The 23386-nt window shown below is 39.6% G+C and overlaps 1 protein-coding gene across 7 annotated transcripts in view; it reads right to left on the bottom strand.

The window, feature by feature from the left end:
• The window catches only part of DPY19L3 (dpy-19 like C-mannosyltransferase 3), a 71734-nt gene that overhangs the window by 28155 nt on the left and 20193 nt on the right, over nucleotides 1-23386 (bottom strand). For all 7 annotated transcript variants that reach the window (XM_032390108.1, XM_032390107.1, XM_032390109.1 and 4 more), the window contains 5 exons: nucleotides 14891-14981; nucleotides 11003-11124; nucleotides 9904-10049; nucleotides 7805-7928; nucleotides 7125-7259 (listed from right to left, as the gene is read on the bottom strand). In XM_032390108.1, the coding sequence (XP_032245999.1) occupies nucleotides 7125-7259; nucleotides 7805-7928; nucleotides 9904-10049; nucleotides 11003-11124; nucleotides 14891-14981 (618 nt within the window). The remainder of the gene's footprint in view (nucleotides 1-7124; nucleotides 7260-7804; nucleotides 7929-9903; nucleotides 10050-11002; nucleotides 11125-14890; nucleotides 14982-23386) is intronic.

Raw genomic sequence — 23386 nt, 5'->3', positions numbered from 1 at the left:
GAAATAATATTGATTTCATAGTGGTGTATGATTTTTCATGTATCATTTTACTTATTTCACATTATATTGTATCATTTTCTCACATCAATGACTATTCTGTGAAAACTTAATTTTAAACAGCTATATAACATTCTACCATATGCCATAATTTGTCTGCCAGTGGACTGTTTCCAGCTTTTTATCATTATTAAAATTAATGTCATGAACAGCCTTTTAAAAAAAACCTCAGATCATTGTATCTGGTTACACTCATTCACCTTATCTGCCAGGGATATGTTCCAAGACCCCCAGTGGGTGCCTGAAACCATGGAGAGTACTGAACCCTGTACATAGTACACATACCTATGATAAAGTTTCATTTATAAATGAGGCACAGTAAGAGGTTAACAACGATAACCAGTAACAGAACACTTATAACCATATACTGTACAAAATTTATGTGAATGTGGTCTCCCTCAAAATATCTTCTACTGTACTCACCCTTCTTCTTGTGATGGTGGGACGTGGTAAAATAGCTAAGTAATAAAACGAAGGATGGTGAGTGCTAGAGGTGTGGTGACAGTGCTAGGCCACGACTGAACGTATGTCAGAAGGTGGATTATGCTGCTCACCGTGGCTGACTGCACGGAACTGAAACTTGGATAAGGTGGGGGGCGGTGAGGGTGGGGACTACTGTCGCTCCTTAACTTGTTCATTGTTGTATCCCTAGCACCTAAAACAACACCCACTAGAACAGTGTGGCTCAATTAATATGGGAGGAACGAATGAAGGAATGCATTTCCTTAGGATAGATTTCCTGAAAGTACAATTACTGGTTAATGAAGAAATAGCTTTTCTTTTTTAATAGCTTTATTGAGATATAATTCATATAGCACAAAATTCACCTATTTAAAGTGTACAATTCATGAATTTTAGTATTAATAGAGTTGTGCAAATATCACCAGAATCTAATTTTAAGACATCCTCATCATTTCCGCAACACCCCGCCAATCATGGGCATTTTGGGTGGGTTCCACTTTCTGGCCGTTATGAATCATGATGCTATAAACATCCATGTACAAATTTTTATGTGGATATGTCTTCATGTTTCATGGGTATATATGTGGCAGTGGAATGCTGGATCACATGGTAACTATGTTTAACACATGAGGAGATGCTAAATTGTTTTCCAAAATGGCTGCACCACCCTGTAATCCCACCAGCAATGTAGGAGAGTTCCAACGTCTTCATATCCTTGCCAGCATTTGTTATCATCTGTCTTTGTTGTTGTTGTTTTTAGATTTTAGCCATCTGAGTTGGGAGGGGGAAGGTAATGGTATCTTATTTTGGTTTTGATTTGTGTTTCCCTAATGAGTAATGAGGCTGAGCATATTTTCATGTGCTTGTTGGACATTTGCATATGTTCTCTGGAGACATGCCTACCCAATCTTCTGCCCATATTTTATTGTTGAAAGAGTTGTAAGAGTTCTTTATATATTCTGGAACTGCCTTATCAGATATAGGATTTGCAAATATCCTCTCCCATTTTGTAAGTTGTCTTTTCACTTTGATGGTATTATTTTGAAGCACAAAAGTTTTCTATTTTGATGAAGTCCAATTCATCTATTTTTTCTTTGGTTACTTGTCTTTTGGTGCTGGATTCTTACAAAAAGGCTTGGCCTACTCCAAGGTCATAAAAAATTATTCCTGTCTTCTAAATGTTTTATAGTTAAAAAAAAATTAATGTTTTATAGTTTTAGCTCTTACAACTAGGTCTATGATCTATTTTGAGTTAATTATTGTGTATGGTGAGAGAGGAGTCCAACTTCATTCTTTCACATGTAGATATCTAGTTATCCCAGCACCATTTGTTGGAAAGATTATTCTTTCCCCGTAATTATCTTGGCACCCTTGTTGAAAATCAAATTGACTGTTTATTTCTGAAGATTTATTTCTGGTCTCTCAATTTTATTCCATTGATTTATGTCCATCCTTCTACTAGTATCACACTGTCTTGATTACTATAGCTTGGAAGTAAGTTCTGAAATTGCAAAGTGGGAGTCTTCCAAATTTATTCCTCTTTTTCATGATTGTTTCAGCTATTCTGGGTCCCTTGAGTTTCCACATGAATTTTAAGATCAGCTTGTCAATTTCTGCAAAACATGCACCTGGGATTCTGAGAGGAATCGTGTTGAATCTGTACGACAATTTAGGGAGTACTCCCATCTTAACAATAGTGAGTCTTCCAATCCATAAACATGGGATATCTTTCCAATTTATGTAGGTCTTCAAAACTTTCAGTGTTTTGTAGTTTCCAGATATAAGCATAAGCACTTCTTTTGTTCAATTTATACCTAAGTATTTTATTCTTTTTGATGCTTTTCCTTCTAGGAAGTATTTTTTGCTCCCTTTCCTATTGGGGTGTAAATATTTTTCTTACTGATTTGTAGGACCTCTTTAAGGATAACAAATCACTCATGAATACATTTTAAAAAAATAAAACAATTTTTTGTCTGCCTTTTTTGAGTTATGGTGTTTTTTGGTGTTGCCAGTTCTTTTTATATCAAATAGGCATAATTCTAGAAAAGAGAACAGTTTAAGTTACAACAAGATTGCACAGTTTTTATAAATGTTATTATATCCTAGATTCATAAGAAACATTGTTGGTGAACAGCCAGAATGTAAAATTGAGCAGTACTGTGTATTAGAAAGTCCTAGATTATCAGTGGTAGATCTGATGTTTGACATTAGCTCAGCTTCTGGATTCTATAAGTTCCTATCTTTTGTGAAATTTGGGAAGTTTTCAAACATTCCTTCGAAAAGCACTTTTTCAAATACTTTTTTCAGCCTCATGCTCTTTCTCTCCTTTGGGGATTCTGATCACAAGAATATTAGAGTTTTTTTATAGTCCCACAGGTCCCCGAGGTGCTGTTCTTTTTTTTCCAGGCTATTTTCTCTTGTTTAAATTAGGTAATTTCTAACTTGTTCTAGCTTCAAGTTCACTGGTTCTTTCTTCTGACCACTCCATTCTCCTGCTGAGCCCGTCTATTGAGTTTTTAATTGTCATTATTGGAGTTTTTCAGCTCTAAAATTTCCATTTGCTCCTCATTTTTCTATTTTTCATTTGTTTCAAGTGTGTCTGTAATTGCTCAATGAAAAAATTTTTATAATGGCTGCTTTAAATTCCTCATCAGATAATCCAACTTCTGTGTGTTGGTGTTGGCATCTGTTGATTGTCTCTTTTCGCTCAAGAAGATTTTCCTGGTTCTTAGTAGAAGTAATCTTCAATTGCATTGTATTACGTGATGGGACTCTGGATCTTTTCAAAATTTCTGTGTCAGCAGGCCTCCTCTGACACTGTACCAGTGCTATGGCAGTGGGGGAAGAAGGATGCTGCTTCTTTATTTCCAGATGGGGTTAGATGTCTGGTTTTCCTCTTGACCTCCACTGACTTTTGGGAGACAGGGGAGAAGGGTGTCTCATTGCCGGGAGATGGTGAAAGTTTAGGCTCCTTACAAGGCTTCTGGCTGAGAAGGGAAAGGATGCCTCGTTAAACTGCTCTTCTCACGGCCTTCATTGACTGTGTGTGTGGAGGGGGGAGAGTGAAGGGAGAGAGGGAGGCTTGTTACTTCTGAGCGGTGATAAAAACCCCGGCTTCCCTGTTGATCTTTTCTGACACCATCCTGTCAGGAAGGGGGAAGGGCTAGCTCATGACCACTGGATGAGGGCTGAAGGTTCTCCCTGTGGCCCTCACTGATGCTTCCGGGAGATGGCAGACTTCCGACATGGCCCTGGCAGAAAGTGAGTAGCTTGGTAGAGCTGGGTGAGGGTGGGAGTCTGGCTTCCCCACCAGCCCTCTGCCAATGGAGGTGGGAGTGAAACTGCAGTTTTTTTCTGTGCTGTTTGTCCGAAGTACTGCAGTTAATGTCCGAATGTTTTCTTTCTTGCTAGAGATAACTTGCCTCCCTTTTCCTGGTCCTTTTGGCTTTTCCTGGGGCTTCTGACTGAGTCCATTGGTGTTTCCTGGTTGCTGACTTTTCTAGCACCTTCTCTGGGATATACGGGGCAAAAAGAAAATCTAAGGGCCTCACTGCCGTGTTCTTCCTCTAGGCGCCAGGGCTCTAAGCAGCCTGCTTTCGTTTCTTCCCCACTCGAAATCTTCTTCTGTGAGTTTTATACACACTGTCCAGGGCTTTTAGTTGTACTAAGCAGGAGAAACAGGGAGAAGTGCATTCACCCCATCTTGTCTGGAACCATATGGAGTACTCTAAAATTTCCTCTTACGTAGTGATCATTCATGTGTCTTACTGTTTTCACAACGGGTTAATAAAACTTCATTAGCCTCCATATTCTTTAACAGAGCCAAAGTATATGCCTTATACCATCTACTATTCTGCTCTATATTTAAAAAGCCTAGACATATTTTTGAGTGAAACTTGAGCTTTTGATGGTAAGAGATTTTCCATTACCCAGGAAAAGATGAAATGTACTGAAGAGGATACTGCTTCTTGTCAGCACATCAGACGCTGAATTTGCATTACCTTTTTCTATACCAACTATTCTGACTCTCCCATTTGACATGATTAGAGGTCAGTGATTCCAATTTATGAAGATACGAAGGCTCCAAGAAGTTAAATCACTTTAAAGAGCTAGTTATTTTCATACCCAATAGCAGCAGCTTGGTTTTACAACTCAGGATTCTTTCATTACTATACTGTTCCTCCTCAAATTTTGATACTTACAACTACCACCACTAACATTAACATAGTTTCAACTATGAAAGTTTAACAAAGTGTAGAACTGAATATGACATAAATTACCTGTATTATTCTTTAGTTTTGTGGTGTGTGTGCCAACAGTATCTTTTTTTTGTTTTTTATTTTAAAAGAAAACAGAAAAAGTAATACATGTTCATTACAGAAAAATTCAAAAGATTTAAAGGACAAAAGGAATTTAAGAACATCATTCACATCAATCACAGTCAGCTGACTGCTAATACTTTGATGTATATCTTTTCGGAAACTTTTCTCACTTTCCCTATATGTGTTTTATTTTTTTCTATTTTTATTTATGTTTTTAAAGATTTTATTTATTTATTTTAGAGATAGGGAGAGAGAGAGAGAGTGCAAGCAGGGGGAGGAGCAGAGGGAGAAGGACAAGCAGATTCCATGCTGAGGGCAGAGCCTAATGCTGGGCTTGATCCCACGACCCTGAGATTATGACCTGAGCTGAAATCAAGAATTGGACACTTAACCGACAGAGCCAAGCAGGTGCCCCATATGTGTTTTACTTTTAAAAAAGAGAGAGGAAAAATAATGGTTATATAATACTGTTACATTGATATACCATATTTATTTAACAACACCCTATTGCTATTGACTTAGGTTTTTTCCAGCTAGCTTCTTCTTATTACAAGTACAACTAAAATGAACATGCTTGATTATTTCCTTAGGCTAAATCTCTAGAGGTGAGAGTGTCAGTGAAAGGGAAAACACATTTCTAGGCTTTTCTGTGAAATTACACTGTAGAAAAATTTTATATAGTTGTTTTCAAAATGGCTCAATGTATTTATTTTTTATGTGACAACGTATAGAGTTCTTTTGAAAGTACTTGCTAGAAAGGGGGGAAACGTGCTATTACATACAAAGAGAGAAAGGGAGACCAACTGGCTCCAGAGAGCAGGCCGTGGAGAAATGCAAAGGCATCCAGGCATCCCTTCCCCGAAGCTTACACGTCACCATGATCAAAGTCCAAAGAGGTTACAAAACAGGAAAAGCAAATATAAAGAGACTCTGCTTCATTTGTACACGAGACTTTCTGAGGCACCTGGAGCTCCAATACCATTATCAAATATCATATATGTACCCTACACACACACACACACACACACAACACACACTTTCCTCTGCTCTACTTGCTTTCCTTCCTGTATTTTACCTTCATATCCTGATGCCCCCAGCACTCCATCTTCTCATTTGTGGCCCAGCTTGAGCCTCCCACTTCTGTGAAACCTTTCTAGCCTACAACGAACCTTCTTAGACTTCTAGCGCTTCCTGTTACTACAATTAACCTCTCTAGACATACGGACATCTCGTTGTTCTAACTGTCCACATCTTTACTTCCCACCATAGCACACACACGATGTCTCATACAGGTGGTGAGTCTCTGTCGTGCCTGTCCACTGACTGGCAGATGGACAACACGTACTTGCCGGCGGATCTTAAGGTTTCCTAATTCATATTCAGCCATTCTCTAAAGATTGCTGCATCTCTTTTGACACGGAATGAATGAATGCGACTCTTCTGTATTACAGTCTTGCTGCCTTAGAATTAGAATATTTTATGATACTGGGAAATACTTAAGTTACTTTAGAATAGTAACAATGAAGAGTTTTTACAACATCCACAATACATTAAAACACATTTCTGCATGTGAAAAACCCCTTGCCATGAAATGATAGCAGCACACATGGTTGTCACACACCATGAGACAAACAACGGCTTCCTTAAAATGGCGCTGTCCCATAGGGGGCGCCTGGGTGGCTCAGTCGGTTAAGCAGTTGCCCTTGGCTCAGGTCATGATCCCGGGGTCCTGGGATCGAGCACCATGTCAGGCTCTCTGCTCAGTGGAGCCTGCTTGTCCCTCTCCCTTTGCCTGCCGCTCCCCCTGCTTGTGCGCCCATGCGCGCTGTCAAATAAATAAAATCTTAAAAAAAAAAAAAAAGGCCCTGTCCCATGTGTGGCCTTTGGTCAGGCAATGGGGAGTCCCGCCTCATACCTGATCAATGTTACCATGAAAAAGTGTTGTATACCCACTGATCTCCTTGGGGGACAAAGGCACTACATAATAAAACATTTTAGCTATCTTATATTTTAAAATTTAAGTCATCTCTGTAAAGGACAACTGATCTAGACATCTGTGCTCCAGATAAATCCATCTTTTACTGGAGGATAAACAGAATAAAAGTTAAGATGGTCAAACTAGGCTGCACAGATTACTCAACCGCAATCGACCACAGCGTATTTATGTTAGAACTCAGAAGCAGCTTCGACTTGATTGTTAAGCATGTGCACATTTTGAACCGTTCTGTCATCTAAACCGCTAAACGGCGGCTACCTCGAGGGAGAGAAGAGAGCGAAGCTTACCTTCACCGCCGGCAACATGTCCAAAGAGTCCAGTGTGAACAGCACTAATGCTTGCATCAGCATCATAAATTGATTAAATTGCCATGTCAGACTAAAGAGAAAAGTTGATATGAAAATGGCAAGAAGTGTCAGCCTCTGTAAAAAGAAAACCTTTGTGTAATTTCCATGTCTCTAGTAATAAAGGGCCCTGCCGACAAGTTCTCTCAAGAGCAGCCAGTATCTCCATAAACCAAATAGAGAAACCATAAACTGTGGCTCTGAAAACCCTTGCATTTGTTATTTAAGCTCTAAATATCCTAAAGTGACACTGGGCATATAAATATTCACATAAGGTATGTGTACTCCACAGTATTATGGAGGAGATAATGCACCATGTCACATCTCAAGGGCAATGGCTTAAGGATTCTGACAGTTTCGCAGAAATTGTGTGTGGGCTTGCTGCAACTATTTGAGGGCAGATAATGTAGGGTACATTTTTAACATCAAAAATGAAAACATTTTCTTTGCAAAGTAGGAAAGGGCTCAGAAAGGGAAAACTTAATTTAACTCAAGTTCAAAAACTGGTCATAGAATGAGAACTATTCACACACTCGATGGGACACCATGCACATCACATTTTCTGAAGCTTCTTCAACAAAACTGAATAATTAAAAAATAGATAAAATATTACCAAAACTTACCTCAGAAAAAGGCTGTAAGTTTGGTCGCAGGAAATATGTGATTGCTGCTATCTGAATTGCAAAGAATGGCAGAGCCCAATTCTCCCTCAGCGGGATGGTAAACTCAACTCTTGTGGTATCTATTCTGCACAGAGAAAACACAAACGGCCACAGGAATAATTTTTACTATAATTACCTGAAAAGATCTCCTACAGTGAAAGATGTAGGACATTAAATATACTTAAGATTCTGGTTATCAGTTCTCAACAATAATGATTTGTCCTTACTGTTATCATCCCTGTACCATCAAGTTGCTTTGAGAAAATTTAAGGACTCTGTCCACAGGTATGCAGCTAGCTAAGGGGTAGAACTGGCCTCCAAGCCATGGTAGGTTGACTCCAAAACCCAGGACAACGCACTCATGCCTAACTGCCTCCAACTTTTATTTCCCTCAAAGTTATCAGTGCAAACTGGCAACGTGTCGATTTCTCCCTCTATTTCTTTGGTGCTTAGATCTGAATCTTTGTCATTGGAATAATTTGTAATAATAATTTGTATAAATATTATACCAAAAAAAAATAATTTGTAAAAGCTTCTTGTCCCTCTGTAATGTGAACCATCAGATGGTAAGTACAGCTAAGTTCTCACCTTTGTACACCCAGCACCAAGAAGCATCCCCACACAGACTAGGCGTTCAATAAATGTCTTCTCTTTCCTCTTGTAGAACAACAGATTTGACTTTCATTTACTCTTAGCAAGAATACTATGTTAAAATGTTAAGAGGTAGCCTAATAGCGCTTTCATACTCTGTGTTTGAATTCTGATGGAGACTAAGCTGGGGCCGTGTGTGTGTGTGTGTGTGTGTATGACTTTATATATATATACACACACCTTTACTTTTTAAGTAATATGTGTGTATGTATGTGTGTATGTGTATATATATACATAATACATACATATATATATATATATATATATATATATATATATATATAAAACTTAACTTTTAAGCTTTAATTTCCTCTCTCTGGGGCGCCTGGGTGGCTCAATTGGTTAAGCATCTGTCTTTGGCTCAGGTCATGACCTCAGGGTCCTGGGATGGAGCCCCTCAGTGGGCTCCCTGCTCAGCGGGAAGCCTGCTTCTCCCTCTCCCTCTGCCCCTCCCTGCTGTTGATGTTCATTCTCTCTCAAATAAATAAAATCTTTTATTAAAAAAAATTCATCATCTCTAAAACCGTCATAATATCTATACTATAGGATTGTTAAAAGAATATATATAAAGCATTTTTAAAGTGGTTAGCATAAAGTAGCACTCAATAAGGTTATAATACAAAGTAATTTGCTTAGGATTATAAAATAAAATCAATATTAGAACTTGGCGCTGAAGTTTTAGGACTCCTACTGAATACTGGTGTTGCTACTGTAGGTCAAGCAATAATTCAATGTATCTTGACTATGTTTTTCAAAAAATGTTATTTCAGGGTGCCTGGGTGGCTCAGTTGGTTAAACGTCTGCCTTTGGCTCAGGTCATGATCCCGGGGTTCTGGGGTCAAGCCCCATGTTGGGCTCCTTGCTCAGCGGGGAGTCTGCTTCTCCTTCTCCCTCTGCCCTTCCCCCCTCTCATGCTCGCTCCCTCCCTCAAATAAATCAATAAAATCTTTTTAAAAAATGCTATTTCATACTCTAGTATTTAGAATAATATTAACTAAATAATGTAAGAACCTCCTTACATTTGTACAGTGCTTTATGCTTTGCTAATTATGAGCCAAACACAACCCTATCAAGGTTGACAGTAAGGATACTATTAAACATCTTTAAGAGAGGAGACATGTGGCCAGAGAAATACTGATCACACATCCAACTGGTAATAGCACAGGAATTATTATGATGATTCTATTGACTTGTCATTCAATGTTCTCTTCCTCAGCTGGAAATATATGTATAAGCAGGACTTTCTACCTTGCTAATTATAAGACAAGTAAATACCACTAGGAAAACCAAAGAGAAAATACTCCCCTACAAACCAATGTGGCCGAACAACTTCCTCTGAACTGGAAATCAAGGACCTTTGTTTTCACTTCCATCTTAGAAAGGGAGAAGGGCTACTGATTGCAACTCACCTATTGGTGACGTACCAGAACGCTGCTAGAAGCCCTGAGAGCCATGTCCCACTAAGGAGCCAGCTGGTTATGTACAGGGCTGTGACATAGATCGCCTGCAGTCCAAACAAGGTATAAATATAAAAATAAACTGGCTCTAAATATTTCTGGAAAAAGGAACAATAAAAAATATTTGTTATGGAAGCCCTCATTATCTTTTCATTGTCACTTAAAAAATATGACAGTGAGGGGCACCTGGCTGGCTCATTCGCTAAGAGCATGTGACTCGTAATCCCAGGGTCCAGAGTTCAAGCCCCACCTTGGGTGTGGAGCCTACTTACAAAAAAAAAAAAATTACAAAAAAATATGACAGTGGAAATTTAATATTCAGCAACTGGGTGTTAATTACAAGCAATAAGCCTCCATCAGTCCTTTCTGGGCAAAAGTGTGCTGGCAGCCTTTCTTCTTACTAGCAGAGTGGGAAAGGGACGGAAGGCCTGGAGAACTCTGGCTTCATTCTTTAGATAAGCCTTACATCTAACTGTGTCCAGTATTGCCTCATTCACACGGAGTAGTCACTGTGATTTGCGAATCTCCAATTTTTTAATTTAAAGATAAGGGAGGAATGATTACATGTTTCTAAATGAAAATATGTACCAGCCTCTAGGCTGCATGCATGTATTATTAGCCAGGATGCACCTATATGTAAAAAAATATCTTATAGGGGCGCCTGGGTGGCTCAGTCGGTTGAGCGTCTGCTTTCGGCTCAGGTCATGGTCCCAGAGTCCTGGGATTGAGCCCTCCATCAGGCTCCCTGCTCTGCAGGGAGTTTGCTTCTCCCTCTCCTTCTGCAGCTTCCCCTGCTTGTGCTCTCTTCCTCTCTCTCTCTGTCAAATAAATAAAATCTTAAAAAAAAAAAATAAAAAGGAGAAAAAAATATCTTATAAAAACATATATAAAAAGCAAAGTTCAAAACATATCTGGAGAAAATTAGGATTTTGTTGCTTTTCTACCAAGCCAGTGGAAGATCAGAATAACATATGTGAAAGTTGCAACTTAAAATAGCAGATTTTGACTTTCGTGTGGTATTAACAATTCAATGTCACAGAACACAACATACCTGTATGGGCAGGACTCTATATAAAATACTGAGGAAAACTTCTTGGTAAATATTCATTCGTTGAAGAAGGTTAATTGTCCTCATAGACTCAGTTTTGTTATCATATATTAAGCCATGAAAACCTAAGGTTGATATTTGAAAGATCAGGGAAAAAAATTATAAATTATTCATTCATTTAAAACTATTCATAGATTCTTTAGTGCGTGCCAGAGAATGTGCTAGGCGTTGGGGATATGATAGTAAGCAAATAACACAGTCCCACCCTCAAAGAGCTTACTGTATATTAGATGGACATTCACATGTTTACACAAATACAGGTAAATTATAACTTGTGTGAGTATGATAAAAAAAAAACAAAACCCATACGTTCTTTTACAGAAATTTAGGCCAAGAGGATTTTATGTCCCCACTCTGCCCTCCCGCCATGAGACCTATAGTACCTCCTTTGGGGCTATAAGTAGCCTACGGGTTTGGCCACTGACTTTCTCTGACCAATGGCATGTGAGAGGATGTGACATCTTTTAATAAAAGACAATGTCTGTTTCCACCAGCAGTGTGATTATTTCCCTTTGTCATGACAACAGCAGGTTCCAAATAGGGGCTGGATAATAAAGGAAGAAATTAGCCTGTTGTTACAGAATTCCGTGGCTACACTGAGGTCATCTACCGCTGTAACCAAGCTAACTAATTAACAGAGGTTTGAAGAGATGGTTCACAGAAGAAAACATGCATACAGTCCTTACACGTATGAAAAGATGCTCAACCTCGCTCCTATGGGAAGTGCAAATTAAAACTACATTGAGAGGGGCGCCTGGGTGGCTCAGATGGTTAAGCGTCTGCCTTCGGCTCAGGTCATGATCTCAGGGTCCTGGGATCGAGCCCCACATCGGGCTCCCTGCTTGGCGGGGAGCCTGCTTCTCCCTCTCCCTCTACTGTTCTCCCTGCTTGTGCTCTCTCGCTCTCTCTGTCAAATAAATAAAATCTTAAAAAACAAAACAAAACAAACAAAAAAACTACATTGAGATACCATTTCTCACCTATCAGCTTGGAAAAAAATTAAGTCTGACAACGTCCTCTATTTTATAGTCCTTATGAAATTAACAGATTCAGGCAATGATCACCAATGGTGCTAACCCTAATTAGGTGAAAGGCTAATTGAGAACTTATTAATGGGTCAGTCTCGACCCTAAAAGAGATAGTGCACATCATGTGCCCGGTGTGAAGTGTACACCACCACGTAGGAAGTACTCTTGCTAAAACAGAACCTAGGCCTGAGCAAGTCTCTAGATCTAACTACCAATTAATAGGAGATGCAGGCAACAGAGAATCATGAAATGACACCATGGGGCTCCAGCAATATCCAGAAAGTGAAAAACTCTATCAGACAAATGAATCTGTGTTTTCAACAAAAAAAATGAAGAAAAGAAGATGGAAAGAAATCTACAGATTAAATGAAACAGAGAGAGGGGTGCCTGGCTGGCTCAGTCGGTAGAGCAAGCAACTCTTGATCTTGGAGCTGTGAGTTCAAGCCCCATGTGGGTATAGAGATTACTTAAAAATAAAATCTTAAAAAAAAAAAAAAAAGAACAAATGATTGCAATGTGTGGACTTTATTTGGATCTCAAAAACTGTATTAAAACTCTGGAAGACAATCAGAAAAATGACAACATTGACTAGATATTTGATAGTAAGAAATCTCCTAATAGTGCTTTAAGTGTGATAATAGCAATGTGGTAATATTTAGAAAAGGGGTTACCATTCTTTAGAGAAATATACTGATATATTTACAAATGCAGAAATATGATGTCTTGGAGTTTCTCCAAAATCATCCAGTTTGAAAATGGGGTATAGAAAGGAGACAAGATTGGTTATGAGTTGGTAACTGTGTTAGCTGGTGATAGACATGTGAAAATCCACCAGAGGATTCTCTCTACCCTTTTATATGTTTGAAATTTTCTAGAAGGAAGAACTTAACAAATGACTTAGAGGAAGTGAAACAGAAGAACCATTGAGATAATAATGGTAATAATTCGAAAGAAAATACCCATTATTCATCTTTAAGAGCAGAGTTTCTCAACTTTAACACCACTGGTATTTTGACATTTGAGGCCTGATTATTCTTTGTTGTTGAGACATTGTAGGATGTTTAACAACATCCCTCACCTCTGCCCATTCCAGTAGCACAATCCTCCCCAACCCACCCCAGCTGTGACAACCAACAATGTATCTGGATGTTCTAGATGTCCCCTAGGGACACAACTGCCCCTCAATAAGAACACTGCTTTAGAGGATCCTAGAGAAGCAAATCACAATTTTGAGAACTCACTGACTCATTGCTCTCAGTAGTTATGTTCCACAAAGTTGCAGTGAACACTGAATTAGCAATACTGAGCCCTGTAGGAAATACAGGGTTATGTTCTTATGAGCCTCTGCTCATGCATTTTCATCAACTGATCGACACATGACCTTGATTTACGTGTCTCTGTTTAAAGACACCTTCTTTTATATGAGTAATTCATTAACGCTGAACACGTGGTCAACAGCGCTCTAGCTCATGCCTGAACAAAGCTTATCTAACATATGTGTTTTCTCTGTATGCCTTCACGGCCTGCATGCACTTGGGAATTCCAGACAGCACTTTAGCATTATGCTGGGGGCCATTTCAAACTGCAGAATCACCGCCAAAAAGCAGAAAAATGCAAAAAGCATGGCCCTAGGTAGACCGTGAAAAGGACACTGTAGAAGGAGAGCTGAAACGAGATGGCAGTCATCACCTCGTTCCACCTCAGCTGGGAACATGCAAGCCAGGTGACTAAATGTTCTCACTGATCTGCACAAGCCCCTGAATGCCTGCCAAAGCACCACGAGTACGGATTCTGGGGTTACAAATAGGTTTTAGTAAGTGAATTTGCAAATATGGACTCCATGAATAAAGAGGATCAACTATATAGGGAAAGAAAATCAACACCTATCCTGCCTTTGTTGTATAAACTGTACCTCAGGGTCATCAAATAGTTGATGAGAAAAAGGTTTCTTAAATAACAGAGTTCCAGCTAACAAATACAAGAGGAACGCAGAATGTCACTTTTGCAACTACAGATAATAGGCAATAGGCATCAATGGCTGCTAAAACCAGTAAGTGAAAGGCAGATGGGTAATAATCTTACTATGGGGGAACCTGGCTATCTACACAGGAACCAACTGATTGATACTTAAGAGTGCAAAAAGAAAGATAACCAACTTTTCATGTCTCCTACTGTGATAGAATTAGAAGTGCAAAACATCACCCATGAAGGATTCTTGCCAAAAACGCATCCGCATCCAAGCAAAGCCCAGCAAATGTCTCTGTCGTGCGTGATCGTGTTGAGCACAGCAAGCACACAGTAAGTAGGAGAGATCCTTTCTGGGGCTTCAATTAGTGGAGTCAAGGTAAAGGTTATGGGCTCTAAACCACTCACAAACAGCAAAAACGTGGGGAAATGGCAATTGCAAAATAAAGGACCGAATGGGGACACTGGGGACAAGAAGGACAACTATAATTTTTGTCTGTCTGACCAAAATGCCTCCTGTTTTTAGACAATACTCCTTTCACTTGCAAAGACCTTTTCCAAAATGATCATGAGAAAAAAACTGCAGCAAAACCAAGAAATTGCAAACAGATGAGTTTTGGGATGGAGTAGAGCTGAGGAGAGGAGAGTTACATTAGGTATTACAGAACTTCTTCCAAAGCAAAACACTGGTTACTTGAGCAGGGAAAAACTGCACAAGTTTAAAAAAAAAGTGCACAAGTTCTAGAAAGCATTTAAAATGCTTGAGTGCATAAGTAGGTTTGGCTGAAATATTGAAAAGGATGAAGTAGATCCCCATAAAGCTGTTAGTTGTAATTACCTTGCATGAGGGTCGGAGCCTGCAGCATTTGCTTGTAGTAGGAGTAATACAGCCCACATTCTGTTCTGAATGAGATTTCTCGCTCCACTTCCTGAAACAAAGTTAGGTCTACTGGGTTTACATGACCTAGTTTTTTCTTTTTGTTTTGTTTGTTTGTTTGTTTTAATATCTATTGTCACTGCAGAAACAGGATCCAAAACTACAACTTAAAAGGAAAAAAAAAAAAACTCTCGAAATACAGTCTTAAGAAATCTTAGCAAACCGAAACAGTAGGAGGCCGGTAATTGTTGAAGCTGGGTGGGAATTACAGGAGTATATTACATGATTCTCTCTACTTCTGCGGATGTTTAAAACTTTCCATAACAAACGATTTTACAAAATGGAGACAACTAGTTCCATTTACGTTGATGTTTCACAGTTAACGTTTTTCTTTTATTTCACACAGATTAAAACTAAAAAAAAAAGCCACAAAACATACCACCAATCTTATGTAATATTAGTGCGAATCAAAATAGGGACAGTATAAAAAAAACTCCCAAATGAAAAGAACTATAATTGCATTAGACACCTACCTAAAAGCTAACAGTATTATATAAAATTAATAACTTTCTGTTTATTCTAAGAATATAAGGTATTCTGAGTGAAACGGGGCAGATCTTTTTACATGTGAGTTTTAGTTTGCCAAGTGTCACCCTGGTGGAAAGATGCTCACATAGGCAAATGGATACAACAGTTAACTGCTTTTAAGTAAGTATTCAATTTTAGAAGAACTGAAAATTGAAAGTGACAGCTATTAGTCAATTCGGTTGTAAGATGCTTTTATGAAATTTAAAATTTAAATCATTAACAAAATGTGGAGGCAGTTGGTGGTGAGGATGGGGAGGACATTCTGGAATAATCATATTAATATTCTTAAATACTGTGTTTCAAATATATACACCTATATCGATATCTCTCTCTCTCTATATATAACAGTATAAATGAATGAAATGGTAATTTGTCATTACAGACTCTTTTACACCAGTGTTTAAGAGGTCAGGCTGTATAAGTGTATTTCCATCTCTGTTTTTCCTACCATAGCTGATCCCTATTCTACAAACCCAACCTTACTGGTGGAAGCTGCTAAACATAAAACATGGTACATTCTAGGAGATAAGCTTCTTTTAACACACCTTTGTTTTTTCTCCCCTACCTCCAACTATTTTTCAAACTGTAATAAACATTTTGTGGAAAGAACCACTCATGCCACTTACCTGCAGGCCTGAAATTATTTCATGTATCTCTTCTACCCTTTAAATATTTCTCCTATCCTTTAAAAAAGTATTACAAATTGATTCATGAATAAAGCACTCCAAGAAGTACTCAGTTATCTGAGTATAAATATCCAATTATTGACCTTGAGAAACAAACTTGTGTTTATCATTGTTTATCACTGTTCACTCTTTTTAAAAAAACTGGGAGGGAGGGGCAGAGTAGCAAACCTTATATAATGAGCTTCCTTCCATAGAAAACAGGTTTATCTCCGGGAAATCAAACATGGAAAAAAGGCCCAGTCAGGTTCTGAAATTTACTTTCATTAGCACACTTGCTTTATAAAAAGGACAATATACAACGATGGAACTCTTGGAGCTTTTGCATTTGCTACTGACTTGTGTTGTATCTTTCACAGCAGTAAAGGCAATTCTTAGCAGTCACGTTAATCCATTCATCTTTAATTTTTGAGAAAAACTGCTCTATTGCTTTTCTTAACATAAAACTAGACTGGTATCACTTTTTTCCATAATGTTCACACTCCTACTTGGTCAAGTAGCCACAGAGGCTGTGAAATGATGTTAACTGAGCAAATGTTAGCTTTTGTTCATGCAAATAAGGGGAAAAAACCCCCATTAAGTCTAATTACATTCCTTTTCTTCTCTCCAGCTGCCTTAAAGTGTTCAAAGTACGGCTGTCTTCAATGGAATATTCTAATGTCAAACCTATATCCCCAAATCAAACTGGAGAGCCAGATCAGTCATTCACATGAAGGGGGCTAAGGATAAAAGAAGACTGGCCTCACAAAGATGGGGAAAAAAGGAAAAAAACAACAACAACAAAACACTGCTCAGGGTACAAAGGTAGAAAGCTTTAGTGCTCCACCCCTCTCTTTACTATACCCAGAATGTATAAAGAACAGAGGGGGTCCTAATTAGTAAAAAAGCATTCAAACATGATTAATTGGTAATCTTGGCACCAGCTGTATGGAACCAAATGCTAGACTTTATTAGACAGACACTTGCAAGTTTTACATCTGCTTCATGCTAAGAGAACATCTGCTTTACTCATTCAAACACTTTTCCAGTTTTACAGCAATTTATACTTTGCCTGCTGGATTGTGCTTATGAAAACGTACACCAATAGAAGCTACCCTCTGATGAATGCAAAATGAACAAATACTTCATATTTTAATTCGCATCGGTTCCACAGGGAAAGCAATGTCGGGAGAATGAAAGCATCTTTTCTGAAGACAATGACAGAAAGAAACAGACGAAATAATTGTATTTTTAAGGAATTGTACAGCTAACACCATTTAAGTAGTAGTTTATATAGTAATTTAACAAAAGTACTAAAAGGAAAAAGCATTAAAAAATGCTCATAATTAGTAATTTGCATCCCCTAGAAACACACAAAACGTAACCACCCCTTTTAGACAAATGACACCAAATCTGCCAAAGGAAACCTCTCATTAGTTTTTTAAAATCTCATGTAAGTAACTTTTGTTTACAGAAACTGCACCCAAAATAACGAGGCCGCTGGTAGTGGGGAAGCCATGGAAGACTAACTTCATACATGTCATCTGTTTCAGAATTGGGTAACCAATCATCTCACGAAGAAACAGTAGCTCACGCTAAGACAGCTGTTCTTGAAGTTTTGCACTGGGAATCATGCCCTTAGCAAATATATTTACGGCACATACATGGTTTATGGTCTGGTTAGATTCCTGTCCATCTGTTGGAACAGAATGATTCTTGCCCTAGAGCTGATGAATGCCTTGATGTGTGATAGCTGCCAAGCAGCGTGTGGGGGCAGGTTAGACGGCTGTTGCGGAGACCGGCACCCGCTGGGCTCGCACAGAAGCCACCACCAGTCCTTGGTACCACCTGAAGTCGCCACTTCGTGGATTCGCCCTGTTTAGTCTAAAGAGTCCTTGTTTAGCAGGAGCATTCATTCGGTGGGACGATATGCAAATTCTGTAATATCAAGCCAATATGACAATAACAGGGGAAAATACTAGCCTAAGGAAAGATTGTACAAAATTGAGTGACAGGAGTGCTTTTTTAGCCAAATGATCTTTGGCTAAAGATGGAGAATGATCTTTTCTTATCACTCAACATTTATTTGCTTGGGAAACAAAGGTGTAAAACTTCAGTCCTTGATCCCAAGGGGTTTATGTTTCAATGAGAAAGAACAATGCATTTTTTAAAAAGGAAAATGATTCAAGGAAGGGTATCGATTAGAGGGAAGGAAGGGCCTTTTGCCTGAACTATTAACCCAGCCCCCACTGGATTCTGTGCTTCTCATTGGTCTCTTTTTTCCTCTATCTTCCTCATTCATTCATTCATTCATTCACTCAACGAACAGCTACTGACCAACAAGTGACAAACATTCACCTGCTGGGAGATTCAGCAGGGAACAAAGGGACACAAATCTCTGTCTTCATAGAATTTATAATCTGGAATAGAGAGATGGATTTACTTGTTTAGTAAACAAGTACAATATAAGAAGTAAAGCAGAGAAGGGGATGGCGAGGGAGGGGTGGTGCTGTGGTCTTGCAGGTGGGTGGGGAAGGCTGCATCCATGAAGGGACAACTGAACAGAGATGAGGTGAGGTGGTGAGCCATGCGCAGAAGAGCCTGCCAGTCAGACAGGAGAGCCCACATACACCTCGAAGAACAATGAGGAAGGCAGTGTGGTCTGAGTTGGAGGGAGCAAAGGAGGTCAGGGGCGGTAGTGCAGAGTGGTCTGAGAAGTTAATATGGGGTCAGACACCCAGTCCTGGCAGGTGACAAGGACTCTAGGCTTGTACTCTGAGCTCGGTGTGTGTGTAAGGAGTGGTGCGGGGGGGAGGTCAGGAGCGTGGTTTCAGACATGCTAAGCTGGACTGTGAAGGATTCTGAGCAGGAAGGGAGTTGTTGTAATAACCCAGGTGGGGATAAAGGTTTTGAGAGGTGATCACATTCTAGATATTGTCAAAGGAAACCTTATAGTACTTCCTGAGGCTATAAGGTGGGACTTGAGAGCCAGGACTGTGTGAGAGCAGAACCCTAAGCCACTGAAGGATGAAGCTGCAATTTACAGAGATGGAAATACCAAGAGAAACACTCGAGGGCAGGGACGGTCAGGTGGTTGATGTTGCACCTGTTAAGTGTGAAATGCCCACTGGACATCCAAACTCAGGTGGCCAAGTAGGTGGCTGTATATACAAGTCTGGAGTTCAGGGGAGAGGTCTGAGCAGGGGACAGACATTTGGGAGCCATCAGCACAGAGATGGTATTTAAAGCTATAGGTAAGATTGTTCTTAGGAATGAGAGTGGACAGAAAAAACAGAGCCAAGTCCTGGGTTCTCTGCCAACAAGAAGTCAGAAGGCTGAGGAAGAGCTAGTAAAGGAGCCAAAGGATCAGCTGGAAAGGTAGGAGTAGATCCAGGAGACCACGTGTCCCAGAGTCAAGGAGAACTGCTAAGAGCCCAAGGAAAACAAGGACTGAGAAATGACCACTAAATTGAGCAACTTGGAGGGTATCAGTGACTTTAACCAGAACTTTTTAAGAGCGGTGCCATGGCTGAAGCCTGACTGGAGTGGGCTCGAGAGAGAGAGAGAGCGGGAAGAGAGGAACAGAGACTACGGGCCCACAAACTTTTCGGGGGAGTCTGGGTGTGAAGGTGAGCAGAACAATGGGACAGTAGCTGAAAGAGAAAGGGGGGCTCAAACAGCCTCCCCCACCCCCAGGACGGGAGAAGGCAAGAGAGACTCAATGGCTGGAGTGAGATAATTCAGGAGAAGGCAGGGGAGGGGGTCTCACACACTCGGGGGGACAAGTTGGTGTACATGAGCAACATACGGGCAGATGTGGGGTGAAAGCATGTGGAAGGTCTCTTCAGCTTGCTTCTCCTTTCTCAGTTGACAGGGTTGGGAATACGCTACCTCCAAATATGGCATGCTGGCATAACTGAATGTTTGAAGTTGAAGGAATTCAAGAAATGGTAGGTGCAGGAAGGGCTCTCTGACCTCTCCCTTCTCCCCCTGAAGCAGGTCAGAAGACTCTCTTGTGAAAGCTGTACTCCCTAACCCGGGAGGAAAGAACATCCTTATCTCCAGAGATGCAGGGACAGGACAGGAGTCTGAACAAGCAGGCCTTGCTAAGTTCGCCCCAGTTTACTACCCCTAGCTCATACCTTTTGGTCCTATTATATTTTTCCATGGCTTTCTACTCTTGGTCAAATCTAGTATAAAAACGCTCGGGTTTAACCATTTCTTCAGGTCTTCATTTCCTTATGAAGGTTCTAGGGTCACGCAGAACTTGTATTAAATAAATTTGGATGCTTTTCTCTTGTTAGTTTGTCTTTTAAGTCAGCTCAGTGAACAGGACCCCAGCCAGAGGACCTAGGGGGGCAGTGGGTTCCCCTCTACAGTGAAACGGGAGGCAATGCAACAGCTGACAGTCAAGACTGGGGAAGGTCTGGGGGGAGAAAGGAGGGAAGACAAGGTGAATCGTCCCAGGAGAGCTGGGGGAGGTGGTGGTAAATGGACAAAGGAAGTGGAATAGGCCTGCCAGGGAGCACTTCTTTTTTTTTTTTTTTTTATTAAAGATTTTATTTATTTATTTGACAGAGAGAGAGACAGCGAGAGAGGGAACACAAGCAGGGGGAGTGGGAGAGGGAGAAGCAGGCTTCCCGCCGAGCAGGGAGCCCGATGCGGGGCTCGATCCCAGCACCCTGGGATCATGACCTGAGCTGAAGGCAGACGCTTAACGACTGAGCCACCCAGGTGCCCCCCAGGGAGCACTTCTAAAAAAGGCATGTTTGAGGTTTTCCTTCCCTATTAATTTCAATTTGACAAATTTCAAAAATATTTTGGTATCTGTATATTTAATTTTGGATTTAGTCCCTACTATTTTCTGAGTTTTCCTACTGCTTGTAATAATTTCTCAGATTATTCTCTTGTGGTTTCCAGGTATATAATGACACGATCTGCAAATAATGTTACCTCCTCTTTCCCAATTGTTAAATTTTTACTTCTCATGTTATGTTGCTGGTCCCTCCAAAGCAATGTTAAATAGTACTAACAGACAGCTTTGGCTTGGTATATGCTGCCCTTTTTTTTTTTTTTTAAGATTTTTATTTATTTATTTGACAGAGAGAGCCACAGCGAGAGAGGGAACACAAGCAGGGGGAGTGGGAGAGGGAGAAGCAGGCTTCCCGCGGAGCAGAGAGCCCAATGCGGGGCTCGATCCCAGGACCCTGGGATCATGACCTGAGCCAAAGGCAGACGCTTAACGACTAAGCCACCCAGGTGCCCCTTGGGATATGCTTCTAATGCCATGATGTCTCTAGCCACATGTGCCGACTTAATTAAAATGAAAAATTTAGTTTCTCAGTTCCTGAACACATTTGGTTAATGGCTAGAGTATTAATACAGCACAAAGAACTTTTCATTATCATAAAAAGTTCTACTAGATAGCACTGTTCTAGTGTTTCCCTAATGGGTAAGGTCTCAGCATTTGGTCTGAAATGTTTGCATGCTATATTAAAAAAAAATGCATTGATTTTTTTAAGTTTTACTGAAATAGAATTCGCACGCCATACAATCCACCCATTTAAAGTATATAATTCAATGGCTTTTACTATATTCACAAAGTTATGCATGCATCACTAGCATGAATTTTAGACTATTTCATAACCCCTACAAAGAAACACCACACCCCTGAGTTGTCACCCTGCAAATCCCTCATGCTTTCTAGCCCTGGGCAATCACTAATCTAATTTCTATCTCTTTAGATTGGCTATCCTGGACATTTCATTTTAATGAAATGATACAATATGTGCTTTGTGCCTGATTTCTTTCATTTAGCATGTTTTCAAGGCTCCTCTAATGTGGTAGCCTGTACCATGAATTTACTGCAAAATTGCCAAATAATATTCCATTATATGGATATGCCACATTTTACTTATCCATTCATCCATTAGTGGACATTAGGGTTGTTTCCTCTTTTTGGCTATTATGAAAAATGCTGCTATGAATATTCATGTACAAGTTTTTGTGTGGGTATGTTTTCATTTTTCTTGGGTATTTCCTTAGGAGTAGAATGCTAAGATGATACGATAACTCTGTTTCACTGTCTGAGGGCCTGCCAGACCCTTTACCAAAGTGTTTGCGCCATTTTACATTCCCACCAGCAGTGCAGAAGGGTTCCAATTTCTTCACGTCCTTGTCAACACTTGTTATTACATGTCTTTTTATTATAGCCCTGCTAGTGGATATGAAGGTCTGATTAGAATTTCCCTGACAGGCTAATGATGTTGAGAATCTTTTCAAGTGCTTTTTGCCCATTTGTAGATCATCTCTGGAAAAATGTCTATTCAGGTCCTGTGTTCATTAAAAAAATTAAACTGTATTTTTATTATTGAGTTATTATGGTTCTTTGTAGATTCCAGACTCAAATCCCTTACCAGGCATATGATTTGTAAGTATTTTCTCCTATTCTAAGTGGTGTCTTTTTGTTTTCTTGACTGTATCCTCTGGAGCACAAAATTTTCTAATTTTGAAGAAGTCCAACGTAACTATTTTTCCTTTAATCACTGGTGCTTTTGGTGTTGTATCTAGGATGGCTTAGCCTAACCCAAAGCCATGATAATTTATTCATGTTGTCTTCTAGAAGTTTCATAGTTACTTTTAAGTCTCTGATCCACTTTGAGTTAACTGTGTATATGTATGAGGACGGGGCTTAATTTCCTTGTTTGCTCACAAATATCCAATTGTCCCCAGATAATTTGTTGCAGACTATTTTTTCTTAATTGTCTTGGTATCTTTGTTGAAAATCAACTGACCATAAATGTAAGGGTTTATTTCTGGACTCTCAATTCTATTTCATCTCTCCTTATGCCAGTACTCACTGTCTTGATTACTGTATCCTTATGGTAAGTTTTGAAATCTGGGAGTGTGAGTCCTCCAACTTTGTTCTTCTTTTTCGAAACTGCTTTGGCTATTCTGGGTCCTTTCAGTTTCCATATGAATTTTAGGGTCAGCTTGTCAATTTCTGCAAAAACATCCACCTGGGATTTTGAGAGGGATCATGTTGAATCTGTACACCAATTTGCCATCTTAACAGTACTGTCTTCCAATTCATGAACATGATTTATGTTTTATACTTCTTTTGCTCAATTTATTCCTCTAAGTACCTTATTCTTTTGTTGCTATTGTAAATGATACTTTTTTTTTTTTAAAGATTTTATTTATTTGA

The sequence above is a fragment of the Phoca vitulina genome, unplaced genomic scaffold (genome assembly GCF_004348235.1).
Source record: "Phoca vitulina isolate PV1807 unplaced genomic scaffold, GSC_HSeal_1.0 scaffold58, whole genome shotgun sequence".
Lineage (NCBI taxonomy): Eukaryota > Metazoa > Chordata > Mammalia > Carnivora > Phocidae > Phoca > Phoca vitulina.
The sequence above is the reverse complement of the archived record's forward strand: the minus strand, read 5'-3'. Positions and strand labels throughout refer to the sequence as shown.